Here is a 12496-nt window from a genome sequence, read left to right on the forward strand (position 1 = left end):
GCTTGCCTCTCCCTCTTCCACTCCCTCTACTTGTGTTCCCTCTCTTGCTAGGTCTCTCTCTGTCAAATAAATAAATACAATCTTAAAAAAAAAAAAAGCTAGGTGAAAGTACATTAAAAGGTGAATCAAACGTGTATATAAAGAATTTAATGCCCTTATTTTCAACAATTCAGATGTAAACACTATGTGAACAAATGGCCTTGGGAATAATAGTAATTTACACAGTCACCTGTATAGTCCTGACCATTTCTAGACTACTTTGGACTGAAAATTAGTAATGGGAAAAAAAGTGGCTTCTCAATGAACTGTTAATTGCTTTCACATGTGATATACAGAGGTTAGGAAAGATTGTGAGAATTTACTATTTCATATTTTTTACTGTGGAACCATGAGAGATTCAGTGATACTCCGAGAAGCAATTACTGATTTTTTTCTTTTAGTAAATTATATTCTATCATAGCTTAATTTCATTTTTTAATTTTTAAAAATTTTTTGAAAGATTTTATTTATTGGAGAGAGAGCGCGCGTTAGCATGAGTTGGGGGAGGAGCAGAGGGAGAGGGAGAAGCAGATTCCCCTCTGAGCAGGGAGCCGGATGTGTTGACTCAATCCCTAGGACCTCGGGATCATGACCCGAGCTAAAGGCAGATGCTTAACTGACTGAGCCACCCAGACACCCTTTTTCATAGCTTAATTTTAATAAATTATTTTCCCCCAGACTGGTAGAGTACAGGTATAATTTAAAAACAAGTAGAAACTAGTTTTTTTTCTACCTACGACTGAAAATTTTCAGTACATTGTTTTCTTCACACAATTTCTTCGTTAGAGTTCTTATGGTTAAATTGCCTTTTAAGGATAGGGACTATATGGCTTCAATTTCTTGTTTTCCCAAGTTTCTAGCTCAGGATTTTGTGTTTGATAGATTTTACTTATTATCTTGGAGGAAGATTGTGATCTGATGGCTTACGTTTTTGTCAAAACTGTACTAAATCTACAAAGTAAGTCATTTATTATAGATTAATATTCTTTTTTCTATCTGTTTGGCTATGGAATGTTGAAATATGAAATAAACGAGGCTTAAAGATTTGAGGCTTTCTGCTGACTTTCAGGGAAAATTAAATTCCTAATAAATTTTGTTTGAAATCTGTTTATTTTCAAATTGTAGCCAGTCGGATGATGATTCTGGGTCAGCTTCGGGCTCAGGATCTGGTTCAAGTTCTGGAAGCAGTAGTGATGGAAGCAGTAGCCAGTCAGGTAGCAGTGACTCTGAATCCGGATCTGAATCGGGCAGTCAGTCAGAGTCTGAATCAGACACTTCCCGAGAAAACAAAGTCCAAGCAAAACCACCGAAAGTTGATGGAGCTGAGGTAATAAATAAAGTATCCTGAAAGATTGATTTCTTGTACTACTTTGGGAAAATTTATAACATTCTTAGTCTAGCTTTTAGAAAACATTAATTTTAAACATGAAAATTTACTTTCTCAAACGTAAAGTATCTGTGGACTTGATTGGCGGGAAGAGAAGAGGTCAAGCAAGTACAAAATAAACACTTTCTAAGGCAGAAACTGAGTTTCATAAATATTCATTGTCTCCTGGATAAAATTAAAGGTTTTATGAGATCTTTCTGTTAATCTTAGAGTTTCTGATCTGTATTTTCAAGATCTTCAAAGGAGAACTTGTTTCCTTGAAGATAGCTTGGTAGAGTAGGCTAAGAGTCATTCTGTTTGAAAAAGGCTAATACAAGATTTACTAAAACCTGTCTATTCCTCATAATAGAATACAGTAGTGTTACTTATAGTACCAGTCATGATAAGATTTTGGGGCCAGAATGTACATCAACACATATCTTCTGCCATGGAGAAAATCTTACTGTCTAGTAAATAAATGAAAATAAAAGTCAGTTGAACTGAAACTATTTAGTGACATAGTTGATTTGCATTCTGACTCAAGCTCTTCATCGTCACCTCACATTAATTAAAAAACCAGGCAGCTACTTTTCCAGTAGCAAAAGTGTCACAGATTGTCAGTTTGTTTTTTGAAAATAATATGGAGCACCAAAGAATATATTGATTAGTATTGTTTGTTTATGAACTCAGCACACCATAAATTTTTTATATGCAACTAAAGCTCAGAATTTTATTTTAATTGCCATAATATTGTATTACACATAATGTGAGTACAGAAAAGAGTCTTAACTTATTATTTGGAGGCAGTGATAATGCTGGTACTGCTGTTCAGTAAATTAACCTTTTTTTGTTTTTTTCAAAATTTCATCCTTCACTGGTTATATTTCTGTTACAGTTTTGGAAATCTAGCCCTAGTATACTGGCTGTGCAGAGATCTGCAATGCTCAAGAAGCAGCAGCAGCAGCAGCAGCAGCAGCAGGCTTCATCTAATAGTGGAACAGAGGAGGTGAGTTTTCATCATGAAAGCTATGATTTTAGGGATGCCTAGGTGGTTCAGGGCATGATCCCAGGGCCCCGGTTCTCCTTCTCCGACTCTCCCTGTTTGTTTTCCACTCTCACCATGTCTTTGTCAAATAAGTAAGTAATAAGTAAATAAGTAAATATAGTAAATAAGTAAATTATTTTACTTTATTTTACAAATAAGTAAATAAGTAAATTATTTTAACAGTAGATACTATGCCCAATCATTTAACTAGGTGTAGGCGTTTATGAAATTATCACAGTGTTCTGAAAGGATGAGGAAAAAAGTATGTGTATCAAGAGCCTTGAAATATACATATGTTATTATCCAGTAATTCCACTTTTAGGAATTAATCCTAACAGACGTGTGTACATTTGCTTATCACAGCAAAACTAGAAATAAACTAAATGTGAATACTGTGAAAATATACAGACAAACGTGTCTGTTAAATCATTTGTATAGAATATGAATAAGTCACATCTTTTTTTAAAAGAATAGGCTGTAGATACAAACAGTATAGTTCCTGTGCATACGTAAGTACACCAGCATGTGTGTTTGTACAGAAACATTCAGAAAGAACTCTATCAAAAACTGTCTAATGGGGCAGGATAATATTAAATTTTAAAAATATTTTTATTTTAATATATTTTATTAAATATATGTTTATATATTTTTATCATATATAACACACATGTATTTATAAATATAAAATGTATATTTCCTATTTAATATTAATATATTAAATCCAAATTTGAATATACCAACAATTACAATTCCTTTTTGAGGCCATACTAGGCAAGAATAATGGTTTCTAGAGGTGGTAGATTTTAAGGTGTTGCATAAAATGCTGACACTGTGATTATTTACCTAATTTCAATGGCTGTGTTAAATAGATTTGTAATAAAGATGCTATTACTTTATGTGCTAATGGTACAAATATAACAACATGGTTATATATATAGTTATATGTATATATAGTTATTATATATTATATATAATATATATAGCATTGTATATATATATTATACATTATATATATAATATATATATAGCGTTATTGGCAAAGTGAATGTTAAATAGTATGACAAGCAAAAATTTGATACCACGGTCAAATTCTAATCATTAGCTTTGTTTTTTCTTTGTAGGATTCCTCCAGCAGTGAAGATTCTGATGACTCATCGAATGAGGTCAAAAGGAAAAAACATAAAGAGTATGTCATTTTGTTCAGCCAATCATTGTCATATCAGGAAGACCTTTTGATGTTGTGTTTCTTTATGAAAAATTGTCAAAAGTAGAATTATGTAAATTCTTGGCTCATGGCATCTTATTAGATTAATTTAAACCATTAATTTTTAATATCCATTTTTCTCTGAGGACTTGAGGTTTTTGTGCCACTTGTTTATCTTCTATAACCCCTCTCTCCTTTGTATTTTTAAATTCCAGAGTTCTACTTGGTCATAAAATCAGAACATTTTAATAACTTGGGAAAACTATGTAGAAGTGTAGGGACCGGTAGAAATTTAGGTAATTCTGTTAATTTATGTTAATAGCTATTTTACTGTTCATCTGCATGTGAAATTTACTTTCTATGTAGAACTCATTTAGAAACTCACTATAATTTCCTAAACATCCTGACTCAGAAGGTGTTTAAGAGTACTTCAGATTCTCAGTTCAGTTACTTAGATGGTCTGATTTTTTTTCTCTTTCATTTTGTCAAAAATATTATTCCATTGTCTTAGGTCTTATTTTTCTATTTGTCTTGAATATTCTGTAGTTTCACTTTGGTGTGTCTGGTCTGGATTTGTTATTTATTTATTCCACTTTATTTACTCATATATCTTTAATGTGAAGATTCCTGTTTTTTGGACATTTTCTTATCCTGTAAATCTCTCTGGTACTGTTATTAATATATATCAGTCATATTGGATTATATCTATTTTATATATCTGCTGGATCATCCATCTTCATTAATCTTTATCATGTTTTTTTATCCCTTTATTTCTGTGCTACATTCTGGCTAATTTCCTCAGATCTGTCTTTTAGTTTATGAAGTACATTTTCAGCTACTGTGTCTCATCAGCTCTCTAAACTCTTCCACTGAGTTAGTAATTTGTAAACTTAGCAGAGGTACAGCCAAATAATTTTTAAAAATTAATGATTTGGGATGATGGGTAGGCTTGGTTAAATATAAAAATCACTGTAATTTGTGTTCTAAAAAATAGTGAATTGGAGGTACTTTCATATATTCCACGTATTGCTACTTCTAATTTGCAAGCTCTAAAAAGATCTCAAGATAAAAAAGAAATTGCTGCTCATGTTTTTATCATAAACCGGATTTTAGCATATGTGCTTGCTTATGTAACTCTTGACAAAGTTATAATTGACACAAGAGATACAGAGGAATGGAGTAGAAGCAGTAGCTGTGAGAAAAGGATATGGTGTATATATAAGAATTTAATATGTATCTTCCACTTGAAGTTTATATTATAGTAGAATATTAACATGTGCAGCCAGTAATTTTTCTCTACATGTGTATTAGAATTAAATAGAATGAGTAGACTAAAAATAGCAATAAAGGTAAGCTGCTCATTGACTGTTGGTTAAAGTGGACTGATTTTTTTAATATACATTTTTCTATACTGTATTTTAGGCTTCTTAATGAACATGTACTACTTTAAAAATCAGTTTCAGAGTGTATATTTTTAAAAATCACAGTCTCCAGAGAATTAAAATGAATGGGATTAGAATTTTTTTTTTAGAGAGGGCAAATATAATTATACAAGATTTTCAAAATTAAAGCCTGTGATTCTTTAAATAGCATACTATGTTTTCATCCACAGAGATAATCAGAATAACATTTCCTTATTTGCCATTCATTGAAGTGTAACTAAATGATTAACAAAACTCTACAGTTATGGGAGAAATCTGTGAAGAATATTTTCTAGCATTTTTTTTACTCTACTCACATGTTAATATGTTCGTGTGGTTGAAAGCAACAGCTTTTTTAATAGTAACTGAAATGTAGTTCAGTTTGATTTTTTTTTTTGTACTTTTATCAGATGTATTTGTACTTTTATCAGATATATAAATTTGCTATACGATGTAAGGATAAACAAACATACTTTATATATTCTATATACAGTGAAGACTGGCAAATGTCTGGGTCAGGATCTCCATCTCAGTCTGGTTCAGATTCAGAATCTGAAGAAGAAAGAGATAAAAGCAGTTGTGATGAAACAGAATCTGATTATGAGCCAAAAAACAAAGTTAAAAGCAGAAAACCTCAAAATAGGTAAGTATAGTATGTTTTCAATTTGATCCTGAAAATTGTTGGTTACAGACGGTACTCTTTCTGTATATAGTGTCTTGCATCTTGTTTTATATGCTAGTGTTTCTGTGAAAAACCTCTATCCCCTGGTCTTCCCTACCTAGATCTAAGGCAAAAAATGGGAAGAAAATTCTTGGACAAAAAAAGAGACAGATTGATTCATCTGAGGAGGAAGATGATGAAGAAGATTATGATAATGATAAAAGAAGTTCTCGTCGCCAGGCAACTGTCAATGTTAGCTATAAAGAAGATGAAGAAATGAAAACAGATTCTGATGATCTACTGGAGGTCTGTGGAGAGGATGTTCCTCAACCTGAGGAAGAAGAATTTGAAACAATAGAACGTTTTATGGATTGTCGGATTGGGAGAAAAGGAGGTATTTTCTTAAAAAATATTTATTGTTTATTTCAGTAATATTTACTAAAGTAAATAAAGTATTTCTTGAAGTTATTTCAGTTTTGAAAGTGAAGAGGGTGGAAAATATACTTTGCTTAGCCTGAATATTTTCTTTGCACATGATCCACTTAACCTGACTGTGTTCATTGCAGACAATTAGAAAAATTCTTATAAACTATGTATTTCAGTTTTTTTGTTGTCATACCTAAATAATGGTTGTTATATAGGTACTTTCAGTTTCACAAATAGTTTGGCTATTTTTAAATGTTTTTTCTTTCATCTCTAATCTGTGGGTTTTTAGTTGTCTTGACATGCATTTTTTTTGGTTTTATCAAGATACGACATACAATGTATAAATTTAAGATTGACAGCATGACTTGCATACATTGCAAAATTGTTACCACAGGTAGTTTAGTTTATATTTATCCATCATCTCATATAGATATAGAATAAGAGAAGAAAAAGAGAAATTTTTTTTTCTTTGTGATAACTTTTAAAATCTACCATTAGAGTAGGTTTCAAATAAACTGTAGAACAGTGTTAACTATGGTCATTATGTTGTACATTACATCCCCAATACTTACTTATCTTAAAACAGGAAGCTTGTATACATCTACATTATTAACCCCCACACGCATCTGCTGGCTGCCCCAGGTAACTACAGATCTGATGATCTCTTTTCCTATGAGGTTTTTGTTTGTTTTAGATTCCATATGTAAGTGAGATCATGGTATTTGTCTTACTCTCACTTAATTTATTTAGTGTAATATCCTCAAATTCATCCACATTGTTGCAAATGGCAGGATTTCCTTCTTTTTGTGGCTAAATAGTATTCCATTATATATGTGTACCACATTTTCTTTATCTGTTGAGGGGATACTTAGGTTGTTTCCATGTCTTAACTGTTGTAAATAATGCTGCATTGAACATGAGGGTACAGATCTCCAACATAATGATTTTGGAGTTTTTAAAGGTGATTTTCCATATTTTATTTCCAGTTATCAGGCAGCCAGTCATTGGTTATTATAAATTGCTGTATGACTTTAGGTGTGCCACTGTGTTTTGACCTTGTTTTTTCTAATTTTAAAACTGAGGGGTTTAAATTAGATAATCTTTCCATTCTAAAATTTGGAGTTTCTTTTATGTATGTGTAATACAATTATCCTTACATTCTCTACACTGATTCTTTACTTATTTAAAAACATATATTTTTATTCATATTCTTGAATTTTTGAGTTGAAGGAAATGGTCTTATAACAGAATTACATGGAATGTATTGTGTTTTCTTTTTCAGCTACTGGTGCTACTACAACCATCTATGCAGTTGAAGCAGATGGTGACCCAAATGCAGGATTTGAAAAAAACAAGGAACCAGGCGAGATCCAATATTTGATTAAATGGAAAGGATGGTCCCATATTCACAATACTTGGGAGACAGAAGAAACCCTTAAGCAGCAGAATGTTAGAGGAATGAAAAAATTGGATAACTATAAGAAAAAAGATCAGGAAACAAAAAGATGGTAAATATGTTTTATATTTTACTTAATTTTTAACAGTTCAAAGATGATTACTAAGGTTTTTGTTAATAAGGAATATATAGTCAAGAGTCCAATAACCCGGTCAGTTAAGTGTCTGCCTTCAGCTCAGGACATAATCCCAGGGTCCTGGGATAACAGCCCCGCATTAGACTCCTTGCTCAGAGGGGAGCCTGCTTTTCCCTCTCCCACTCCTCCTGCTTGTGCTCACTCTGTCAAATAAGTAAATAAAATCTTTTTTAAAAAAATGCAATGACCTAAAATAACTATTTATAGATTTAAATTGTATTTGAAGGTAAACTTTTGGGAATAGCCATGTCTGAACTTCTTGTTAATGATAATCATGTAGAATGTGTCTCATATATATTATAAATGATACATTTTTAAAATTAAAAATTAATGATGCTTCACTTTATTTCTATTTCAGTTTCTTCATTATTCAGCTGACTCACATGATAGGTGGCAAATGGGAGATTTTGTGCTACAGATAGTATGGGGGAATGGTTATTTAGGGGAGATTTTGAAGTCTATTTGTGGATTAATAATCTTTCAGGTTGAAAAATGCTTCTCCAGAAGATGTGGAATATTATAATTGCCAGCAAGAACTTACAGATGATCTACACAAACAGTATCAAATTGTGGAACGAATAATTGGTTAGTAATAAATGATTCTCACTGAACTTTTATCTTTCCATGCTTGATCTGAAAAAAATTTAAATTTACTGCTTACACATCGAATACAGTAGTTTAGTCTTACTGTAATAGGGTAATGTAAACCAGATGACTGATTTTTGCTTATGTAGTTTTTTACTAAAGATTAGTCCTTGGATAAGATGCATTGTGAAAATAAATAAATATCTGATTTATCTCACAGCTCATTCCAATCAGAAGTCAGCAGCTGGTTATCCCGATTATTACTGTAAATGGCAGGGCCTTCCATACTCAGAGTGCAGCTGGGAGGATGGAGCTCTAATTTCCAAAAAGTTTCAAGCATGCATAGATGAGTATTTTAGCAGGAATCAATCAAAAACCACTCCTTTTAAAGATTGCAAAGTGAGTATTGTTTGGAATTTTTAACTAATTGAAAATAGTATTTACACATCATAAATATTACAAGCCCAAATGGAGAGTTAGATCCTGATTTCAGAGAAGCTAAGAGAGGGAACTGCTTGGTTGATAGATCTTAAAGGAAAGAGTGTTCTGGTGATTGCTCTGTGGTCTTAGATGTGGTGCTGTCTTTTAGCCTTGGTGAGTGAAACGGTCAGAAAGGTGATAAATTGGTGGCAGTAGTTCTGAGGAGTGTCTTGGGGAGACCAAATAAGGGAAATTCCCTAGAAAATAGATGTATATGCTTGCTTTAAAAGGTAGTGAATATTTTCTCTGAAGTTGGGAAAGAAAAGAGGGACATACCCATAAGAAAAGAAGTAGTACCCAGGACTACCTTGCCTAATATAAGATCTTTATACTTAGAGACATTATTAACCATAGTTTTGAGGGTCTGTATACTACTAGAATTTGTTTTCTTACTATAAGATTGAATTAAATTGATAATGGTAATTTAGAAATCAGAGATTTCTTTTAAGCCAGTTGTATGGTTTATTTCTAGGTCAGGGCTGCACCAGCAGTTAAATGAATGAATTTAAGATAGCTCTATCTTGCGAACTGTGTAAGACTGAAGTATTTCAGTAGGAACTTACTTATTTCTGTCATTTTTTTCTCCAAAAAGGAGGGCAAAATATTTCACTGTACATTGTTGTTACAGTAAGAGAATAGAGTCTTATTTGAGTGAATCTTGAGATTTTGAGTCATGGAATTTCTGAGCCTGAAATTTTAGAAAAAATTTCAGAATTTATGGTAAAAGCTAAGATTTTGATCTTTAAAAATTCTCTCATTTTGATAGTTCTTCTTACTCGTTTATTTCTACTAAAGGTATTAAAACAAAGGCCAAGATTTGTAGCCCTAAAAAAGCAACCATCCTATATTGGAGGACATGAGAGTTTAGAATTAAGAGATTATCAACTGAATGGTTTAAATTGGCTTGCTCACTCTTGGTGCAAGTAAGTATATTTTGAATTGTCTGTTTAATTTGAGGGCATACGAATTTTACAAATACAGGATTTGGAAAAGATTTACACCAATATCAAGGATAAAGACCGTTTGGTATTTATATGCAGGCTTTTGAATTTCCTTAGTATGTAAGTAATACTTAATACTAAGAAGAAAATCCAGTGGAGTTTGAGTTTAACCTGTTTAAGTGCTGCACTACTTCATATTATTGTTATTCTTTAAGCTTCCTTTGGACTAAAATGGCAAACTTTGTGTACTTCTCTCATACTATTGCAGAAGCCTTTACTTATTATTGATAGCTAATAAAAGTGATATATTTGTATACCTTTCAGATTAATTTTAACTGTTTAAATTTGTACGTGGGTTATGTGAAAAGGTTTCTTTATAAATTTGAATCTATTGTATACATAATTTTTGTTCTTAATTTTGTAGAGGAAATAGTTGCATCCTTGCTGATGAAATGGGCCTTGGAAAAACAATACAGACGATCTCATTTCTGAACTATTTGTTTCATGAACATCAATTATATGGACCTTTTCTGTTAGTGGTACCACTTTCCACTCTTACTTCTTGGCAAAGGGAAATTCAGACATGGGCTTCTCAAATGAATGCTGTGGTTTATTTAGGTGACATTAACAGTAGAAATATGGTAAGTTGTTTCTTCACAAATTTAGAAATCTAGACACACTAGTCTTTATAGTCCTAGTTTCTAGTATAAAACTTGCCACAAAGTATTCAGTACAATTGGCTGTAACAAAAGACAATTTTTAGCGGAGTGTTACTTTATGTAATATATATTTTTTTCTAATTTCTTATAGAAAGTTTCAAATATACATGAAAGCAGACAGAAGAATATAATAAATCCCTGTGTGTCCATCTCCAGCTTCACAGTTTTAATGCTCTGCCAGTTTTGTTTGATCTGTACCTCTACAGAGTACTTTCCTTCTAAATATTGTGAAGCAGACCTGTATATTGTATCTCATCCATAAATGCTGTTATAAAATGAATTAATCATTTATGTTTTATTAAATGAGAACTTCCTTCAGTGGGAAGTGTGTATTAAAAGCATGTCTGCTTTACTTTTATAGGCTTTGAGATGCTGTGCTGTTTGTATTTTTATTTGTAAGTAAGATGATTGTAGCTTGTTGGACTGTGTTAAGAATTAAAATGATTTTATTATGTAAACAAACATAGTTTTTTCTGTATTTTGGAGGGATTTTTTTTTTAGGTACTCAAATATAAGTGTACTTTTCTTAATGTTTGTCTTAAAATTATCTTCAAAATTTCTTGATAGATAAGAACTCATGAATGGATGCATCCCCAGACCAAACGGTTAAAATTTAATATACTTTTAACAACTTATGAAATTTTATTGAAGGATAAGGTGTGTATTACCTATGCTTTTCTGTTTGGAGTATATTAATTTTTGCTTTACCATATATTGTGGTTAGGATGAGAAGATAAATCATGGGTCAGAAGACCACATCCTCTGGGTCAAATCTGGCTTATATTTCATAACTTTTGAACGAAGAATGGTTTTTACATTTTTAGATGGTGTATAAACAAAGAATATGTGACAGAGACCAACACACATTTGTCTGCAAGAAGCTTAAATATTTACCATCTGGGTCTCTACAAGAAAAGTTTACCAACTATTGACTTATATAAAACTAGTTTGGTATAGTGTGTTGATTTGTAAGATCTTTAAAGAGAAGAAAATACCTGAAAGAATTAAGCCACCTCTGGGTGAAGCACTATACTAAATGCTTTATAGATGTTGTCTGTTTAGTTCTTTATAGTTCATATCTCAAGTAATTCCCATCTATTTTATAAGATACTGCTCTATTTTATTGGAAAGAAAAATTCTATCTCAAAAGAGGTTATGCAACCATTAAATAGCAGAATGAGGCCTGGCTCTGTTTTAAGTCAGAGACCCACATTTATATATTGGAGATCCATATATTATTTTTATGATATAAAAATTATACAGTAAATTATTTCTACTCTTGGAATAAGACATGTCCAAATTTGTATCCTATTTTCTTTCTCTAAATTGACATTAATAGAGGCTTCCGCTAGCCTTAAGCTAAAAATCTTTTGTGAAAAATTTTAAATGATACTATTTTAATGATACGATTGTTTTTCTTTTTCCTTTTTGAATGTGTAAGCTAGTAAAAACTTTCATTTGCCTTTCTCTGTTTTCGAATGAGTGAATTCGTCATCGAAGGAACTTTGTTTTGCATGTTGAGTTACTTTGAGGATTTCAGTAAATCTTGAAATATATAATTTTTATTTGAAAAAAGTTTGCCTGAGTTTAGTAATTTGAATTTAATTTTTCTCTTAAAATGTTAACTGTGTTCTGTTCATTTTAAGGCATTCCTTGGAGGTCTAAATTGGGCGTTTATAGGTGTAGATGAAGCACATCGATTAAAGAATGATGACTCTCTTCTGTATAAAACTTTAATAGACTTTAAGTCCAATCATCGTCTCCTCATTACTGGAACTCCTCTACAAAACTCCCTCAAAGAGCTCTGGTCTTTGCTACATTTCATTATGCCAGAAAAGTAAGATACGTTGGGATATATAGTTTTAATATTAGTTTTATATGTTACGCTTCACAGTAAAATAATTAATGTAGGTCATAAGGTCCATGAGAAGTTTTATTGCCCTAGAACATTAGATCACAGATTTTTAAGAAGGAAAATTAAAAAGGGAAGTGACATGCAGCAGTTCATATTTCTAAT

General features: G+C 31.6%; 1 protein-coding gene across 3 annotated transcripts in view; it reads left to right on the forward strand.

Annotated features, from left to right (window-relative positions):
* Positions 1 to 12496, forward strand: part of CHD1 (chromodomain helicase DNA binding protein 1) — a 72309-nt gene that overhangs the window by 25612 nt on the left and 34201 nt on the right. For all 3 annotated transcript variants that reach the window (XM_032335667.1, XM_032335669.1, XM_032335668.1), the window contains 12 exons: positions 1165 to 1366; positions 2301 to 2411; positions 3572 to 3636; positions 5569 to 5718; positions 5859 to 6130; positions 7445 to 7670; positions 8239 to 8339; positions 8560 to 8738; positions 9615 to 9742; positions 10185 to 10401; positions 11047 to 11136; positions 12126 to 12316. In XM_032335667.1, the coding sequence (XP_032191558.1) occupies positions 1165 to 1366; positions 2301 to 2411; positions 3572 to 3636; positions 5569 to 5718; positions 5859 to 6130; positions 7445 to 7670; positions 8239 to 8339; positions 8560 to 8738; positions 9615 to 9742; positions 10185 to 10401; positions 11047 to 11136; positions 12126 to 12316 (1932 nt within the window). The remainder of the gene's footprint in view (positions 1 to 1164; positions 1367 to 2300; positions 2412 to 3571; positions 3637 to 5568; positions 5719 to 5858; positions 6131 to 7444; positions 7671 to 8238; positions 8340 to 8559; positions 8739 to 9614; positions 9743 to 10184; positions 10402 to 11046; positions 11137 to 12125; positions 12317 to 12496) is intronic.

This window comes from Mustela erminea, chromosome 3 (genome assembly GCF_009829155.1).
Source record: "Mustela erminea isolate mMusErm1 chromosome 3, mMusErm1.Pri, whole genome shotgun sequence".
Lineage (NCBI taxonomy): Eukaryota > Metazoa > Chordata > Mammalia > Carnivora > Mustelidae > Mustela > Mustela erminea.